General features: G+C 39.7%; 1 protein-coding gene across 2 annotated transcripts in view; it reads right to left on the bottom strand.

Annotated features, from left to right (window-relative positions):
• Positions 1 to 618: 618 nt before the first annotated feature.
• The window catches only part of LOC128368517 (microfibril-associated glycoprotein 4-like), an 80,712-nt gene continuing 65,072 nt past the window's right edge, over positions 619 to 16,258 (bottom strand). Inside the window, exons 1-6 of one of the 2 annotated variants that reach the window (XM_053329355.1) lie at positions 6,329 to 6,371; positions 4,943 to 5,002; positions 3,846 to 4,043; positions 3,031 to 3,127; positions 2,672 to 2,839; positions 619 to 2,035 (exon numbers count right to left, since the gene is read on the bottom strand). In XM_053329355.1, the coding sequence (XP_053185330.1) occupies positions 1,764 to 2,035; positions 2,672 to 2,839; positions 3,031 to 3,127; positions 3,846 to 4,043; positions 4,943 to 4,957 (750 nt within the window). In that variant the 5' untranslated portion in view covers positions 4,958 to 5,002; positions 6,329 to 6,371 and the 3' untranslated portion in view covers positions 619 to 1,763. Of the gene's footprint in view, positions 2,036 to 2,671; positions 2,840 to 3,030; positions 3,128 to 3,845; positions 4,044 to 4,942; positions 5,003 to 6,328; positions 6,372 to 16,258 lie in introns of those variants that run through there. The other variant, XM_053329363.1, reaches the window with a different exon arrangement.

The following is a 16,258-nucleotide window of genomic DNA, read 5'->3' as shown; positions in this document are numbered from 1 at the left end:
TAATACTCTCTTCATTCCCAGCAGTAGGCCTTTACAGTATATCTTTCCCTTCATCCAGCACCACCACCACTCCATGTTTGGACTACTATTTGCATGTATTAGATTACTCTAGCCCACCTGTTGAGACCACACCTCCCCAGTCCACAAAACCAAATGAGGTTGCGGCACAAGGGTGACACCGTGTGTCCAGTGTCTTTTATGAACCTGCACACCTGAGACAAACACCGGCCAAAATGTTTTTTCTTGATGCTTTCATTTGTGCCTCTCTCCCTCTCTTCGTTCTTCCTCCCTTCTCCCTTTCCTGCTCTCTCTCTCCCTCAACTCCAACAGGTCAAAGCAGATGGTCACCCAGCTAGAGCCCGGTTCTGCCTGACGTTTCTTCCCGTTAAAGGGGAGTTTTTCCTCACCGCTGCTGCCAAGTGTTTGCTCATGTGGGGAATGTTGGTTCTCTTTAAATTAAAATCGAGAGTGCTGTCTAGATCTGCTCTATGTGAAAAGAGCCTTTAGATTATTTGTGTGGTGATTTGGCACAATATAAATAAAGATTGATTGATTTCACTCTGTATTCAACATGTGTTTGATGGTTTCTGGAGCATATGGAGCAAGTGAAAGAGGTCAATCAGTCAATCAATCAATCTTTATTTGTATAGCGCCAAATCACAACAGAGTTATCTCAAGGCACTTCACACATAGAGCAGGTTCTTATCTGAACTCTTAAAGGTGGAAACATGTAGGCTTGTTTGTCTGGATACTTTTACTTTGTTGTTTTAGCTGCGACTCCTCTGAGTACACGTCAATATTACTAATAGTTTGGGATTTCAAGACACAGCTTTATATCAAACATCAAATATAAAACACCTTCCCACACATAAACAAAACCAAAAGACAAAAAAACCCTCCAAAAAATCATTGTTATTACCACATAATTTCAGCTACTATGTGTTTCTATGCAATGACTGATAATGTTTTACCCTCTTCTTCAAATAACTGGGTGTTTTAAGAGTTGTTTATGTTAAAAGCCAACTCAGTCTGTGGTTTTATTTTGCAGATTCTCAGTAAAAAATACAATAGAAAATAAAATGAAACACACTGATACATTAGGTCAGAGGTCATTGGGTCTGTGTGTGCTCCTCTACCTACACAAACAGACTGTTGGATCAACAAAAATCATAATGGTTATATTCCTGGATTTGTCCCCAAACATACTGTAAAGGAATTGTTTTGGGTCATGTGTGTGCCTGAACGACTGTAAATGCCTCAGCCTCAGGTTTTGTTAAATCAGACAGTATGGGGTCAGCAAAGGTTATCAGTATTCCTTAGTTGGTTTCTGTACTTAATTACTTTATGACTTTGTTACTATGTTACTTCATTACATTATTGCCCTCTCTTATTCAAATTTCCACTAGGTCTTACAGTATAAAAGCTGAAACTGTTTGTTGCTAGGCAGAACGACCTAGCGTGTGTTCTCCGTGCTGGCATTTATAAAGAGAAACATTCATCACTCCGTCATCTGTGATTCTTCAGAGAAACTTCTAGTAACAAAACATACAGTAATACAGTAATAATGTTACAATATTCATAAAAAACAACAACATCCTTCACAAAAGGCAGATAAAAAAGAGAGAAGGAGTTAACAGTAGAATTTCACATCAGGTAACAATATATATTCTGATTCATTAAGTCTCTGAAACATTAAAAACATTCAAATCAACAGTAGGAACATCACAGTATTCCCATAATCTACCTAATCACTGCTAATGAGGTCAATGCTTGCACGTACACGTAGTGACTGATCTGATCTTCATGGCAATAGTCTTGAGGGAGTAGTTCCAGCCCTTCCACGCATGCCAAATGATGTGGGAATTTTCAAATCCGATGGTATTGCGAGGCGCGTACATGCCATTGGGGTTTGTCATGTGGCATTTATTGTACCAGAATCCACCCAGATAGTGTTGAGCGCAGTTGTTACCCCACAAATCATTGTCTTTGTCATAAGTGGTGAACTTCATGTTGTTGTGATTTGTAAAACTGTCCCCTAAAAAACAATGACAGACAAAAAAAAGTGTTATTCGAGATGAAATGTGGTTCATCTTTACTCCCATAAGGCTTTTCATCATTTCACCTGTAGAGGTTTTAAGTTACTTTAATGTTTTGATAAATATCTGAACATAAATGATCTACAGTATGTTGTATGTAAAAGAAGATCCAGTACAGAAGTTCTATAAAAAAACTAAAAGTCCTCAGCTGTGTAGATTTTTTTAACCTGACTGAATACTCTGTATACCGTCATAGACTGGATCCTTGACTCAAAAAATATTGGCCATAAATAAAGTTTCTTTCTCAGAATAAATATGCTACACAGGCATACAATAAAAATACAATTCTGTCCTCTAAAAGTGCATTCATATTTTTCATTTATCTGACAACACCTATATACATTTGTTACATTTTAGACAGCCCGATTTTGCTTTGTAAGGACACAAGAAAACTTTACTCAGCAAAAATAAAAAAAGATTTAAGGAACCATTGTGTCACGACCCACTCATGATTCAGAAATGGGAAGTTTTTCATATTAAAAAAAAAGAAGAAAAATCCTGTATTGCTTGCAGGGGACACTCCCAATACCCTGAAATTCAACTTTCCAAATGAAGACACACACAATGATTCTCACCTGCGGCTCCTCCATCAAAGCTGCCCAGGTGAAGCTGATAGTCGTCAATCTCTGAATCAATCGAGAAGGAGGAGTACAGGGCGGAGGCCTTCCCTCCCTCCAAGTCCTCCATGTCTATACGTAGCTCATTCTTCTTCCTCACTGTCAGCAGGAAGATGTTTTCCAGGCCTATAAGGACACAAGAGTTTAAATTTAACTTCCTGCACCAAGGCCCTTTGTATGTTTTAACCTCTTTTCCCCCAGATTAACTCTCAACAAATCACAGGCCTCATTGTTTTTGTTTCACTTCAGCAGATAAAGATGTAAAGGCACAAACACAGGAACCAAGTCTTAAATGTATGTTTTCCTCAAGAACTCACCTAGCCAATATTCTCCAGCCACATTCCCAAATCCAGTCTTGTAGTGAGCCCACGGTCTGAAGAAGCTCTGACTCCCATCCATTCTCCTCTGAAAGACCTGAGAGAAACAAAGACAGGTTGAAAGTAAATGTAATGGAGAGTTAGGGTTAGCTGAATGGTTACTGTGCATCACACACATCTGCAATGTTACTGGTCTACTTGCAGCAATGCCTTGTTTCCCATCAGCCTCTTAGTCAGTAGCTTTTACAATAGCTTTAAAATCAAAATGGCTTTAAGACAGACCTGTTTTTCAATCTTTTGGTCCCAAATCCAAGTCTTAAGTCTTCATAAGCAAATTGCTTATCAATTCCAACTCTTTCATTTATTTCAAAGTTTTATTAGAAGGACCACGGCTTTTCAGATGTCTAAAAACTTTTCAGCCAAATCGTCATAGCAACTAGATTTTAGATCTTAGATTTCCTTTGTTTTTGTTCTCTGAGGTCAGGTGCGTGAGGTCACCTCAGAGTACACGTCAATATTACTACTAGTTTTGGATTTCAAGACACTGCTATATATCAAACATCAAATATAAAACACCTTCCCACACATAAACAAAACCAAAAGAAAAACACCCTCCAACACATCATTGTTTTTACCACATAATTTCAGGTACTATGTGTTTCTGTGCAAAATTTAAAATAAATCAAAGTAAGTTCATTTTGCGTGAGGTCACCTGACAAAAATGAGGCTGTCATATTTCGTCATGTGTTTCTTCACACAGTTTGATTTATGTTCATGTTTGTGATCAAATCTGATGACATATTAAGTGTACTGACTGTCCATCTCCCTCCGTCAGTGTCCATGTCACAGTAGACATGCAGGGGTGTGGTGGGACCCCCCGGGTAGATAGTGTACACCCCACTGGAGCTGGTGTTGTCATGGCGATGGATGTCATCACAGTCGACAGGCAGGGAAAACTGGGAGTCGGAGTGGACTGAGGTCGCAAGTACCAGAAGAGCTACGAATAATGTTCCCTGAATGAGAAATGAAAGAGATGAATCACATCATCAAGACCTTCTTCAATGATTACCTCGATCTGGACAGCATCAATCAAAACCATCATCATCAATATTCAGTGCTAGTTAGTTAGCAAATTTTATATGAAATAAAACTTTTTTTTCAACAGTTACATAGTGCCAGGTATTGGCCTGGAGTAGGATCAGCTGTCACAGCACAACACAGAGAATTTTCAGTCTGGTTTGGTTAAATTTAAACACATTTTAAAACAGTCACAAAACATTATAATATGAAAAATGTAATATTTCATTGACAACTGTAATGACTGTTAATATGTAACTAAGAACAATCCTCAATAACACCAATATAAATACATTATAATGAAAGAGTATTTTTCATTTATCTATTAAGGTAAATTCATTTGATATTTTCATTGATTCATTTATCCTACAATATCAAGATGAAATGTCTTAGCTCGGCTGTTAAGAAAGACTTTACAGACTTGTATCTATAAATAAGACAAACAGCCTTTAACCTTGTGCTTAGGCTTTTGATCTATAAATAAGACAAACTTTTGGCATTCTTGTCATTTTTAACATAGGATCATGAGATATGCTCTCATTGTGCTACAGTTGTATTGCAGATTATGTTCACTGTAGTTCTGTTTATTAAAATGTTTACTCCTACAGACTACACTGTTTCTAGTACTACCACTACACTGTGAACAGCATCACTAACACTAACGCTAATCATTAATAACAAAATGCATTCTTGAGTATCATCATCACATTATAAAACCTTTCTATTAAGCTTCTCACAGCTAAAATAGTATTTATTATTATTGGATGAAGTTATAAGAGGATATAATCTTGACATTATCAAGCAAATAGAGACAGCATCTGTGTTTCAAACCTACCTGCATCGTTATCATGGAGAGGAGGGTTCACCGCTCAGCTGGACTCAGACTCAGGTCAGTCTGTTGAAATACATTTTGGTGGGAAATGAGCAGTTTTAAACCGTCTGTTCAGGGCGTGTCTGTGAGAGCTTGTGACTCACAGTAGGCGGGCTAATGCTGACAAGCACTCACTGTGTCATAAAGTTTGCTATTATTATTAATATTGTTATTAGAGATGGGTTTTTAAAAAGTTGTTACAAGAATACATACAAATGACCTGCTCTAGTAGGGTCTAGTCTAGTCTGGTTCTGAAATCTTTAGAGTCAGTATCTTTAAATTTAAAAGTATAATATAGAAAGAAACATAAAGCGAAAAGAGAAAGACACTTTAAATGTATTTATGATCATAATTTTGGTGATTTAGCTAATCATGGGGGAGATAAACTATACAGAAAACATAATTAATCTATTAAATAATGTGGATATAATCAAATCATTGATTTTTTGGTGACTTCAGTCAAAAGATTTCTTGGGGGTGCACTTGCGGACATGACCTCAGTGTTTGAAGTACTTTCAATTCTTTATCTAGTTATTCATTAAAAGTAAAACAAACATGCAAAATGTTTAACAAGCATCCATGCACGATACAAAATTCAGTTTAAAATCCCTTCAGACCTTGAACTTTCAACATGTGGAAATCCCCAAAATGACATCACAACCTGACAAACAAAGTTGTAAAATCTGTAGTAATACTGGAAAACTTGTTTGATTTCCAGCAGGGGCTCAGCTACGGGTTGGCTTTTGGGGCTGAAGCCCTGATTCTTTCCCCAAGAGGGTTTTTTAAACAACCATCTTCAACCAGCTGCTAACTGAATCTGAGTGAATTTATATCAGTTGTGATTAAGAGTGAAACTTCTGGAGACATTTCAATGTTGCTGAGTGAAATGTTATTAAATATTAAGGTAATACTTTCTTGTTTTCCTTTCTGATTTAAAGCCTTATTGTTGATTTATTTCTATGTGCATTCTTTTTTGGAAAATTATTTAAAAGGACTGACATAAATCACTACTACCACTACTAATGTTTGCAGTTATACAATGCAGTATAATTAGGGTGGAGGGCTTTGGGTGCTCAGATTTGGTAACTTGACAATTCAAACTGCTGAACATGACACATAAAAGACAAGATAATAAAATCCACTTTCACTCAAAAACAGGTTTTGCTCTGTGCTCCTTCACTTTACAACTTATACAAGTGTGATGTGGAAGCTCGAAGGGTGTCCTCCTCCCTCCCCTTCCTCTCATCTGATCTCCCTACCAGAGCAGAGTCAGTAGCTGCTTGACATTAACAGCACCGTTATTGATGGCTCATCTGGAACGCAGAGAGGAAATCAAACCCAGAGACTCACCGAGGGCTTTCTGAAAGACGAAGCAAGAAAAGGTCAAAGAAAAAGTTGATTTTGTCTTCCGCTCTCATATATCCCCTCTGCCTTTTTCTCTCTCTCTCTCTCTTTGAGTCTTTCTTTCCTTTTATCTCAGTCTTTCTGTCAAGCTTGTGGAGGTGTATTAATTCCATGGGAGAAAGAGAAGAGGAGAGAAAAAGGAAGAGACAGAGAGAGAGAGAGGGAGAGAGAAGTGTAACAGCTGATTTTCTGCTAGGTTTTGTTCCTGTCGACATATAATCCATGTTAATAAATGGCTCTTGAGGTCATCACAATGTTGCTGCAGGCTAAATAGGAGAGATAGAGAGGCAGGCAGAAAATGGCTTTCTGTGTGAGAGAGAGAGACAGAGAGAGAAAGAGAGAGAGCTCTGAGCAGTGTGTCACTATGTGGCCAAAAATATGTGGACACCTGAACATTTAACCCATATATGATATACTGAATATCTCATTCCATAATCATGAACATTAATCGGCTGCTGTAAAAGTCTCCACTCTTCAGGGAAGGTTTTCGACAAGATTTGGAGCCTGGCTTCAGGGCTTTGTTCCCATTTAGCCACAAGAACGTTTAAAAGATCCCAAAGATGTTGGATAGGGTTGAACTGTGCAGGTCAGTCAAGTTCCTTCACCACAAACTGAAAGAAATGTCTTTATGACCCTAACTTTATGCACAGGGGTATCATCATATTGAAACAAGAAAGGATTTTTTCCCCTAAAGTTGAAAGCCCACCTTTAAACCTCCCAAATATAGTTATATGCTGTTAAATTAACATTTCCCTTCCACTGCAGGAACTAAACAACCCATTACCTGGACTTTTTGCTGAAAATTCCTTTTGTCCTTACTCCTTATCATTGGCCGTCATTCCTACTGCAATTTCAAAGTAGGCTGAGGGGGACAAATACATTCTTGCATGGTGTGACCAAAATCAGAGGGGGCAGGAAATTGCATGGGATGGATTGTATCAACAACAGTCCCCAAAGTTGTAAATCATACAGCTTCTTATTAAACATCTTACTGCCAGTAACCTCTGTCACGATCTTTGCACTGCAATCAATCAGCATCTCATCTTCTCTGCTTCTTGTATCATTGTGCCGTGCAGTCATAAAACAAGAATTTAAACAAATGATATTTCCAGAATGAGAGGTCAGTTCCTCCCCGTCTCTCAGACTGGCTGGACATCGGTGAACATCGGAGAAAAAGAGGCAGGTCAATTCACGACCAAAAGTGAACACGTGTTGCCTTTTTCACATAGACATGAAGGAGAAGTGAAACCTGGTCTGGCTGCACCACGAGGCTGAGCAGGTTCATTTTTGTCTTTGCTACATTTATATTTTGTTAATAAATGTCACTTTGTTGACACTTTGAAGTTTTCCAGTGCCAAACAACATATTGTGTCCTTTATGGGCTTTTTGACTCGTGGCCTTCATTAGGGTCATCAAATAACACATTACAAGCAGCATTTGGATAGGGTATATACAGTAAAGGTTAAGGTAGGTATAAGAGGCTGAGGTACGCTGAGCTTGCAGCCGATGTGCAACAACGGGGCTGGAGAGTGAAGGTACGCCCAGTGGAAGTAGGCTGCAGAGGATTTGTAGCCACCTCAACATCCAGGCTACTCAGGGAGTTGGGAGTGCGAGGGAAGGCCCACCGGCAGGCAGTCAAAGACCTCTCCAGAGCTGCTGAAAAGGGGAGTCAGTGGCTGTGGATGAAGAGGAAGGACTCCCTCTGGGTTCTCAAATGAGTCGATGGCATCTAGGAGGTGAACCTGGGACGCTGGGATTCACTGCTGAACCCTCTGGAGGTGTAGTGGGTCAAGCATGTACGTAATAGGGAATATCAATATCTAGTCCTATACAACAAATCTTACAAGCAGCATTTAAATAGGGTATATAAAGGTAAAGGTAAAAAAATAGACAAAAAACAACCAATAATGTGAATCCAGATATACATCAGCCAATGCACCTTGGAAGTAGGTGAAGTTGTGCCTCCACCCAGTTTCTACAGCACTTTGGTGTCTATTTTAAACACATCTGTGACGTTTTATTTACCACAAGTTGTTTAGATTTCTTTAAATCCATCTTTCCTTACATCCCAGATTCCCCACCGTCCTCCAGCATTATTAATGATCACCTGCTCCCACATTTCACCCCAGAGGCCAATCAGAACATCACCTGAAAGATTAATGCAAGTTTCCTTACATCCCATCTCAAACTGGAGTAATAATGGCTGCAGGTGTTTGTTGTTTCAGAACAGTAAGATCATGCCTACATCCATGTTTCTCATAGAGTCATTTTTTCAAACATAGCACTCACTCAGTCACTAGCTTAGCTTTTTTAAAACTCCATCCAGGAAGAAAATGAAAAAGTTCAAATCCCACAGCGTCCTGAGTGTGGTGAATCAGCGAGGACAACCACAAACACTTGCCAATAATAGAGAGAAAATTGTCTCCAGAAATGGTTGTTATATATTGTGCTATTTATTGCTTTTTTATTATTATTTTTGACCTTCTCTACCATGTATTAAATGTTGCTGAGTATCTTTCATGGCAGACCTGTTTGCCTTTTTCTACATTTGTACTGTTTTTATCACTGTATCACCGTCACTCTAGTCATACATGTCCGCTAGTTCTTTGTTATATGTGACATTTTACTGTAATTACTGTGGATGTTATCATATATTGTATATCATTCTGTCCTGTATAAATATGGCTGTAAAAGAACTTAATGCTCAATCAATTTTTTCTTGAATAAACAATAGATAATAAAATAATATAACTCAGGGCAGTGGTGGGCTCATGCTAAAGCTGATTGGACTTTCTGATGTGACGTAGTAACGGGTTCTACCACAAAGCCACTTCAAAATTTCAAATAACTTAAAAAGACAGAAGAGATAGAGTAAGTAATTTTACAGCAGGACACCCAGCATCACTCTAATCTATTACAAAGGTATTTTTAAAATTATTTTCAATATTATTTCAGTGAGGGTGCCCTCTCACTCCCCCTCCCTTTCCAAGCATGTATAAGAACCAGCGGTTTCCCTATGTGAAGCGGGAAAGGTCATCTCTAGAACCAGTCTTTGGTTTGTCCCTTCTAGGCTACTGTGGAAATATGGTGGTGCAACATGGCGGATGCCATGGAAGGAGACCCTCTCCCTACATAGATCTAAAAAGGCTCTATTCTAAGGTGACGAAAACACAATTTTTATTTTCAGGTGATTAACCACTGATTAAAACATACCAATGTATATTATATTTCATTTCTGCCAAGTCCAATCTGCTAAATTCCACTACACACTGCATCTTCAACTTCCTGCAGTGGAAAATGGTTATGAAGTGACTAAAATACAAAAAAACAGCCTCAAACCAAAAGTAGACAGGAGTGGTCTTATACTAACTGTAGTGTATTAATTATCTGTAATTGTTTATGATTAAATATTTTCCTGTGAAAATAAAGAAGAAGAATACATTGTGACATTATTTTAAAAGACTTTCAAATGTATATTTTGTGTAACTGTGTTTCACTGGTGTCTATTTACTTGTGTATTTACTTGTGCTACACTCCCAAAAGGCAACATCAAGGTCAGAGTGTGTCAGAGCAACCATATGTTTGCCATTTAGCTCTGAGCCAAAAGGCCGAGGGCTGAAAGGTGGTTTGGGTATCGTAATGGCTGAGCAGTTATCTTAGTTAACACACAAACCAGCACGCATGAGCACACATTAGCATATGTTATCAATGAAATAACAAAGAGAAACCCTCATTGTCGAGGCGTTTCTCTGCACCACTGGATGGCACTGCTCCTCCTCGCTCCATCCTCTCTCCACCACTCCCTCCCTCCCTCCTCCCTTCCTCCCCCATGCGCCTTTTCTCTCTCTCTCTTGCCCTTTCCCTGCGATTCCTCATCTTGTATAGGAGGAAGATTAAAATCGCCAGAGAGCACAAAGCGGATTACCAGATCGATATCGGAGACAATCTCTTTCTCCCATCTCTTTTACATGGTCTATCCCTCCGTTTCCTTCTCCTCTCTGCCTCTGTCACTCACTCGCTCGCTGTGGTTAATTTGTGTTTTCACCCTCTGCCCTTCAAGTCACTCATTGCTTCTGGGTATATAAGAGTTGGGGTGGTGGTGGTGGGGAGATGGGGGGCATGCAGGGTGTACAGATAAGCAGAGAGACATTCACAAATCAAAAGACAGAGACAGATACAGCTGTAAGATGCAAGCAAAGATGAAAGATTTTCTTTTCTTTCACCGTACAGATACTATTGATTCACCGTGACCTGCGCATGCACACGCACACACACACGCGCGCACAGTCATAATATGCCTGTTTGTCGTTAATTACACACCAGCAGGCTAAACTGAGGCTCATAAGCCATTTCACACACGGCCACAGATTCATAGCAGAGTGACTGAGTGATAACACGAACACCTAGAGGTATTTTTCTGTGCTCTCAGACAGACTGAGGCCAGAGGAGAGGAGGGACAGAAATAAACACTGATGCACACGTACACAGGTGCACAGATCCATATAGGGTTAAACTAACAAGTGGACCTGAGGAGACTTGTTTGTCCAGTTCCTGGGTACACAGAGAGCTGGTAAATGAAATCCTACAAAAAGAAGATTAGTCAATAAACTCAGGTAAACACTTATAGATATAGTATGGAGTGCGTGCTTGTGTGTGTGTGTGTGTGTTTCTGTGTGTGTGTGTGTGTGTGTATGAAAGTGAGAGAGAGGGGGGGAAAGGAACTCATCTTTTATGTATGAGTGTTTGTTTAGCTGCACTTGCAGCTGTGCCTTGGTTACTTCCCATCTCAGTCACACACAACTGACTAATAAACCCTCTCGCCACGTTTGAACACACCACTCGATACACTCCAATTAAAGCTGAATATCACTATAATGTCAAAGCACTGCACTAAGAAAGAGAAATAACTGTACATTTGCTCAGTCTATAGGTGTGTAAACATATAAAAGAAAGAAATGATCTCATTAGCTTTGGTGTGACTCACAGTTAATACGCATGAATGAATATGCACTTGTTTGTTTGCTTGTTTGTGCATGGTTTCGTGTGTGTGTGTGTGTGTGTGTACATGTACGTGTGTGTATGTGTGTGTACGTGTGTGTGCATGTGTATTTGCGTATGTACAGGCCACCTCCTTGTACAGAGTTCTGCCTGGGACAGTGTGCTACACAATCGTCTGTTCCTATGACGAAACACCCATTTCCTGTGTCCAACTGAGATACAAGCTGGCCACACAAGTACCACACACATACACCCACATTTGCACACACACACACACACACACACACACACACACACACACACACACACACACACACACACACACAAACCCTCTCTTGCATAATCAAACAAACTTAAGTCTGCCAAAACTCATGGCCATATCAGCAAATCCAAATATCAAAGGAACAACTGTGAGTAACACACACACACACACACACACACACACACACACACACACACTCACAAATCAAACATGACATTACAGATGTGTGTGTGTGTGTGTGTGTGTGTGTGTGTGTGTGTGTGTGTGTGTGTGTGTGTGTGTGTGTGTCTCATTGATATGCGTGAGCGAAGGCGTGTTATTGGTTCCTACGGGCTCGTTTGGGGCTAATTAGAGAGAGTAATGAGATAAGAGGAGTGGGAGAGGGAGGCGATGCTCTGATGGATGTGGGGAAGGGGACGGCATCTCAATGAAGAGAAACTCCGAGGGAGGGAGATCAAATTAGAGGATGAAAAGGGAACAAGAGGGAAGGTAGCAAGGATGGAGTAATGCCAAGAATCAATAATGTGCGCTGAGAGGGAACCACGGCGACTGGGGATAAACGTTCACAACAAAGTAGATCATCTCCACTCTGCTGCAGGCAGAGTGTTTCTGCTCACTTAAACTTCAGTCATATGCATAATCACATTATTTATGTCTGTGTTCCTCCCCTGTATTGAACACCTGTGTTAGGGTTTCCTCCGGCACATTATTTGTAACATGTGTAATGTATGTGCAGAAAACGTAAAAGGAGTCAAGAAGTTCAGAGATGATGCTGATTGGCAACCCATCCAAAACAATTAATTTCTTTGTATAATAAAGTTAAATTTGTTTCGGATATTAAAAATTATTCTGCCAGCAGTAGTTAGTTTGGGAAATACGCTTATTCACTTTCTTGCTTAGAGCTAGATGAGAAGATAATGATCTTACAGCCAGCAGCTGGATAGCTGAGCTTACTACAAAGACTGTAAACTGTGGTGTTAATCTTCTCATCTAACTCTCCCAAGAAACCCAACATGTCAAACTGATTCTTACAGCACAGTAACAACATTACTCAGCCAAAGACCTTAAGATCTATTGCTTCTTGTGGTAGTAAGGTAGTCAGATTCAAACATATTCAGGAGGAAAATTGGAAACAGGAAAAGTCCTATTTTCGTCTGTATTGGTCATAAAATAATAATTTGAATTAATGTGATTGTTTTCATGAAAAATGAAAAAAGCATTACATTCTTACAAAAAGATTTTTAAAGATAATTTTATTTTGATTACTATTTTTAATTTGTTTACCAAAAGTGTTGAAGTCCAGATGGATTTCAGTTATTATATATATCAATAATTTATAAGAATGGTTCTGTTTTGTTCTCTGTTCTTGTGAACTAGTATACTTTATTTTTGGACTCTTTGTGGTAGAATCTGAAAATGTATCCACTGCATTAATACGTGTCCTCTAAACTGATGCAGGCAGGACATATTTGTATGCAAAACACAAGAATGAAAACTGCCATTTTGCTTTGCAAGCTGTGCGTAGTTTATTTTATGTATGCAAACCATTTACATTTATACACCATCATTTAGATTTAATTGCTTCTCAAATTCAAACTTGTGTTTAACTGTCATCACGAGTACATAAAATGCAAAAAATGAGACTTTTTTTGAGTGATTCAGTTGATTTAAATGACAAAACTCAAATAAAGGGTTTTGTAGTATATTGCTTGTAGTGATACGAACCAAATAGCAGTGTCATCCAAGCTTTTATGCCTCTAACTTTGTTGGCGGCTATTTCTTTAAAGTGGCCTTGACCAGATGTCTTAATGGTGTGGAGTGTCAGAGTGCTGAAGGAGCTCGTTTTTAACCTACTGCACTAAGTACCAGGTTATGGAGAGAGTGTCAGTACATTCATATTTCTATTTTGACCTTAACTCCTGAATTTTGACATCCTCATGTTAAGTCATCTTAATTCTGTCTAACAAGTACAGAGAGGTGAAAAAATATGCATATGTTTCGTACAGTACAGAGCACGAGGGCTCACTGAAAGGTTTAACGAGTGTGAAAATGATGTGAGCCAGATGCTTCGACCTTCACAGCCGTCAGAGTAGGGATGGGAATTGATAAAATTTTATTAATGCCATTATAGACTCTGCTTATCAGTCCCATTCTTTATCGATTTCTTTATCAATTCCTGATCAATTTTTTGTGAGGAAAAAAAAGTAGGCCTACACAGATTTATCTTCACTGTTTATCAATGACCTTGCATGCTGATGAATATTAGAAACAACTTGTAGGTAAGATAAATGGTCCGCAGCCAAAAGTTAACTGCATTAATTAATTAATTAATTTGAAAGCATCTTACAGTCTCCTGCCTGTATGAGCATAATAAAATGAGGGAGCTGATTAACGTTAGCATTATCCAGCTGTGAAGAGCTGCCTCTCTGCTGCATTGTTAGCTCTGGGAAAGACATCGCTGTCCATCATGCTGAGCTGGTTAAGTTGTTTAATGCTGCAGTGTGTGCTAACATTAGCCTCTAATGTTAGTTCACAGTGTACTGTCCACATTCTTCTCTCAATTATTTAGGCATTAAATAAAAACATGTTTGCAACTGCTGCTGTTTTTTAAGATAAACTACAAGATAGCTGAAGATAACTTGTGTGTGCACACTGTAGACACTCACAGATGAGTTCTGCCTTTTCTGTTCAGTCAACACCACACACCTGAGCATCGATAAGAGGACTTTATGAGCTCAGCGGCTCAGACAATCCTAAACTAGAAGCGGCTCTCAATTCCCATCCCTGCATCAGAGATCAACCCAGTTGAACAGCGATGGTACGGGAGATATCATACCAACGTGTCAGACACATAGATGGATGTAGGGAGGTGTGATGTCACACACTGGTTTTCATTGGAGCTGGTTTGAAGCCCTCAGTTGCTGCTTATGCTCAGAAGTGGATAAGCACTCACACGCTCTACTTAAATAGAAGTACAGATACTTGCGTAAAAAAGACTCCCTCAACTCCTTTACTCAACCGTCAAATAACTCTGCAAAAGAAAAAAGTTCTTGGCACACAAAATAGGATATTTTTCCTCTTTTGTTAACAACCTGCACAGAAGAAAATCACTGTACACACTAGTTTTGCTGCAAGCTAAATTTCAGACAGAAAATAGGGATAAATATTAGGGCTGTCAGCGTTAACACGTTAATTGTGATGCGATTAAGGCCAAGCATGAAACGTTAATTTTCATGTGTTTTTTTTCAATCATGTGTTCATATGGTAGGACTCTTCCTGCTGCTGTCATATTCGTGCACTGCCTGCACATATTGTTGGACTTTCCATCCAGTAGCGGATTTTGATATGAGCAGCCGCCCAGGGCGCCATCTGCACTCACCTGCTACTGTTTAGAGGCAGGATGTTCCAAATGAAGAATATTGTTTTTTCACACTCTGCAAACACGCCCTGCTGCCTTGGCACATGTACATTTCGGCTGATATTAGCTACTTTAGCTAAATTGTGCGAACCAAGTAACATTACACTTACCAAAAATGTAACAATAGTCCAACTCAGTGTGAGTCCCAGAGCCGGCAGGACAGCAGATGAGCCAGCTGTCAATCAAGGGCCACATGGCGGACATTAAAGCTAATGTAAAAATCCAAAATGACCACCAGTATACTTATTTAGCAGTTTAAGCTGTAATGACTTGTTAAAAGAAAATATTGACACAGTATTACTAGAGAGTCTCTTTTGGAGTCAATCGGAACCAGCATCTAGTGGCTGTCACTGGCATCTCACTTTAAGGTACTTCCGCTTTGTTTTTAGCATCAAGTAATAACTCCTCGGGGGGGGGGGGCATAATATATATTTAAAACAACTGTGTTCATTCATCCAGTAGAGACTTGGAGAATCTATGCCCAGGATCATTAAAGCAGTCGTGATTTTTTACTTTAATTAAACTTCAAGAAGCAAACACAGTGTGCAAAGCTTAGTGTTGTGTGTACCAACACTGCTGAGAAAACTGCTGCTTTGCATCACCCCTACCACAAAATCCCCAAGTGCATCGCAGCCTCTGAGACTCAGATGGAGGGACTTTTGCAGCAACGCTCCTGCACAGAACTCGGCCAACCCCGAAGAGCGGCGAGGGCTGTTATCACCTTCCCACGGAGGACCCTGAAGAAATGATCCAGGTGACAATAAGTGACGAAGACAACGGCAAGCGTGACAGCTCTATGAATGTGTGTCTGTGTGAGTGTATGAGTGAGTGAGGGTTTACCATGGGGAGAGAAGCTTCATTCTAATTGGCTGGTTTCCCCTCCCCAATGTGCACTGACTGCTATTAATAGCACAGCAGACGAGCTGGGTAGAACCTGATGCCTCTGTTTCTCTCTCAGACCCCCTCATCCTCTCTCATTTACACCACTTTTTTTTCTCTCTCTCTCTCTCCACATTCGACAAAGCAAACTATCAGCCACCTCCCTGACCTCCTCCTACCAACCCTTCTACCCCTGCTTCCCTCCCAGGCTTCTCTTTCAGCGCTGTGTCCTTGTTTAATTCCCTCATCTCTCAATTATTAATTAAACATGATCACAGGCCATGTGTTTCCTACTGCACTGGATCTGCATCGGTGTACG

The sequence above is a fragment of the Scomber japonicus genome, chromosome 2 (assembly GCF_027409825.1).
Source record: "Scomber japonicus isolate fScoJap1 chromosome 2, fScoJap1.pri, whole genome shotgun sequence".
Lineage (NCBI taxonomy): Eukaryota > Metazoa > Chordata > Actinopteri > Scombriformes > Scombridae > Scomber > Scomber japonicus.
This window is presented reverse-complemented; position numbering and strand designations above follow the sequence as displayed.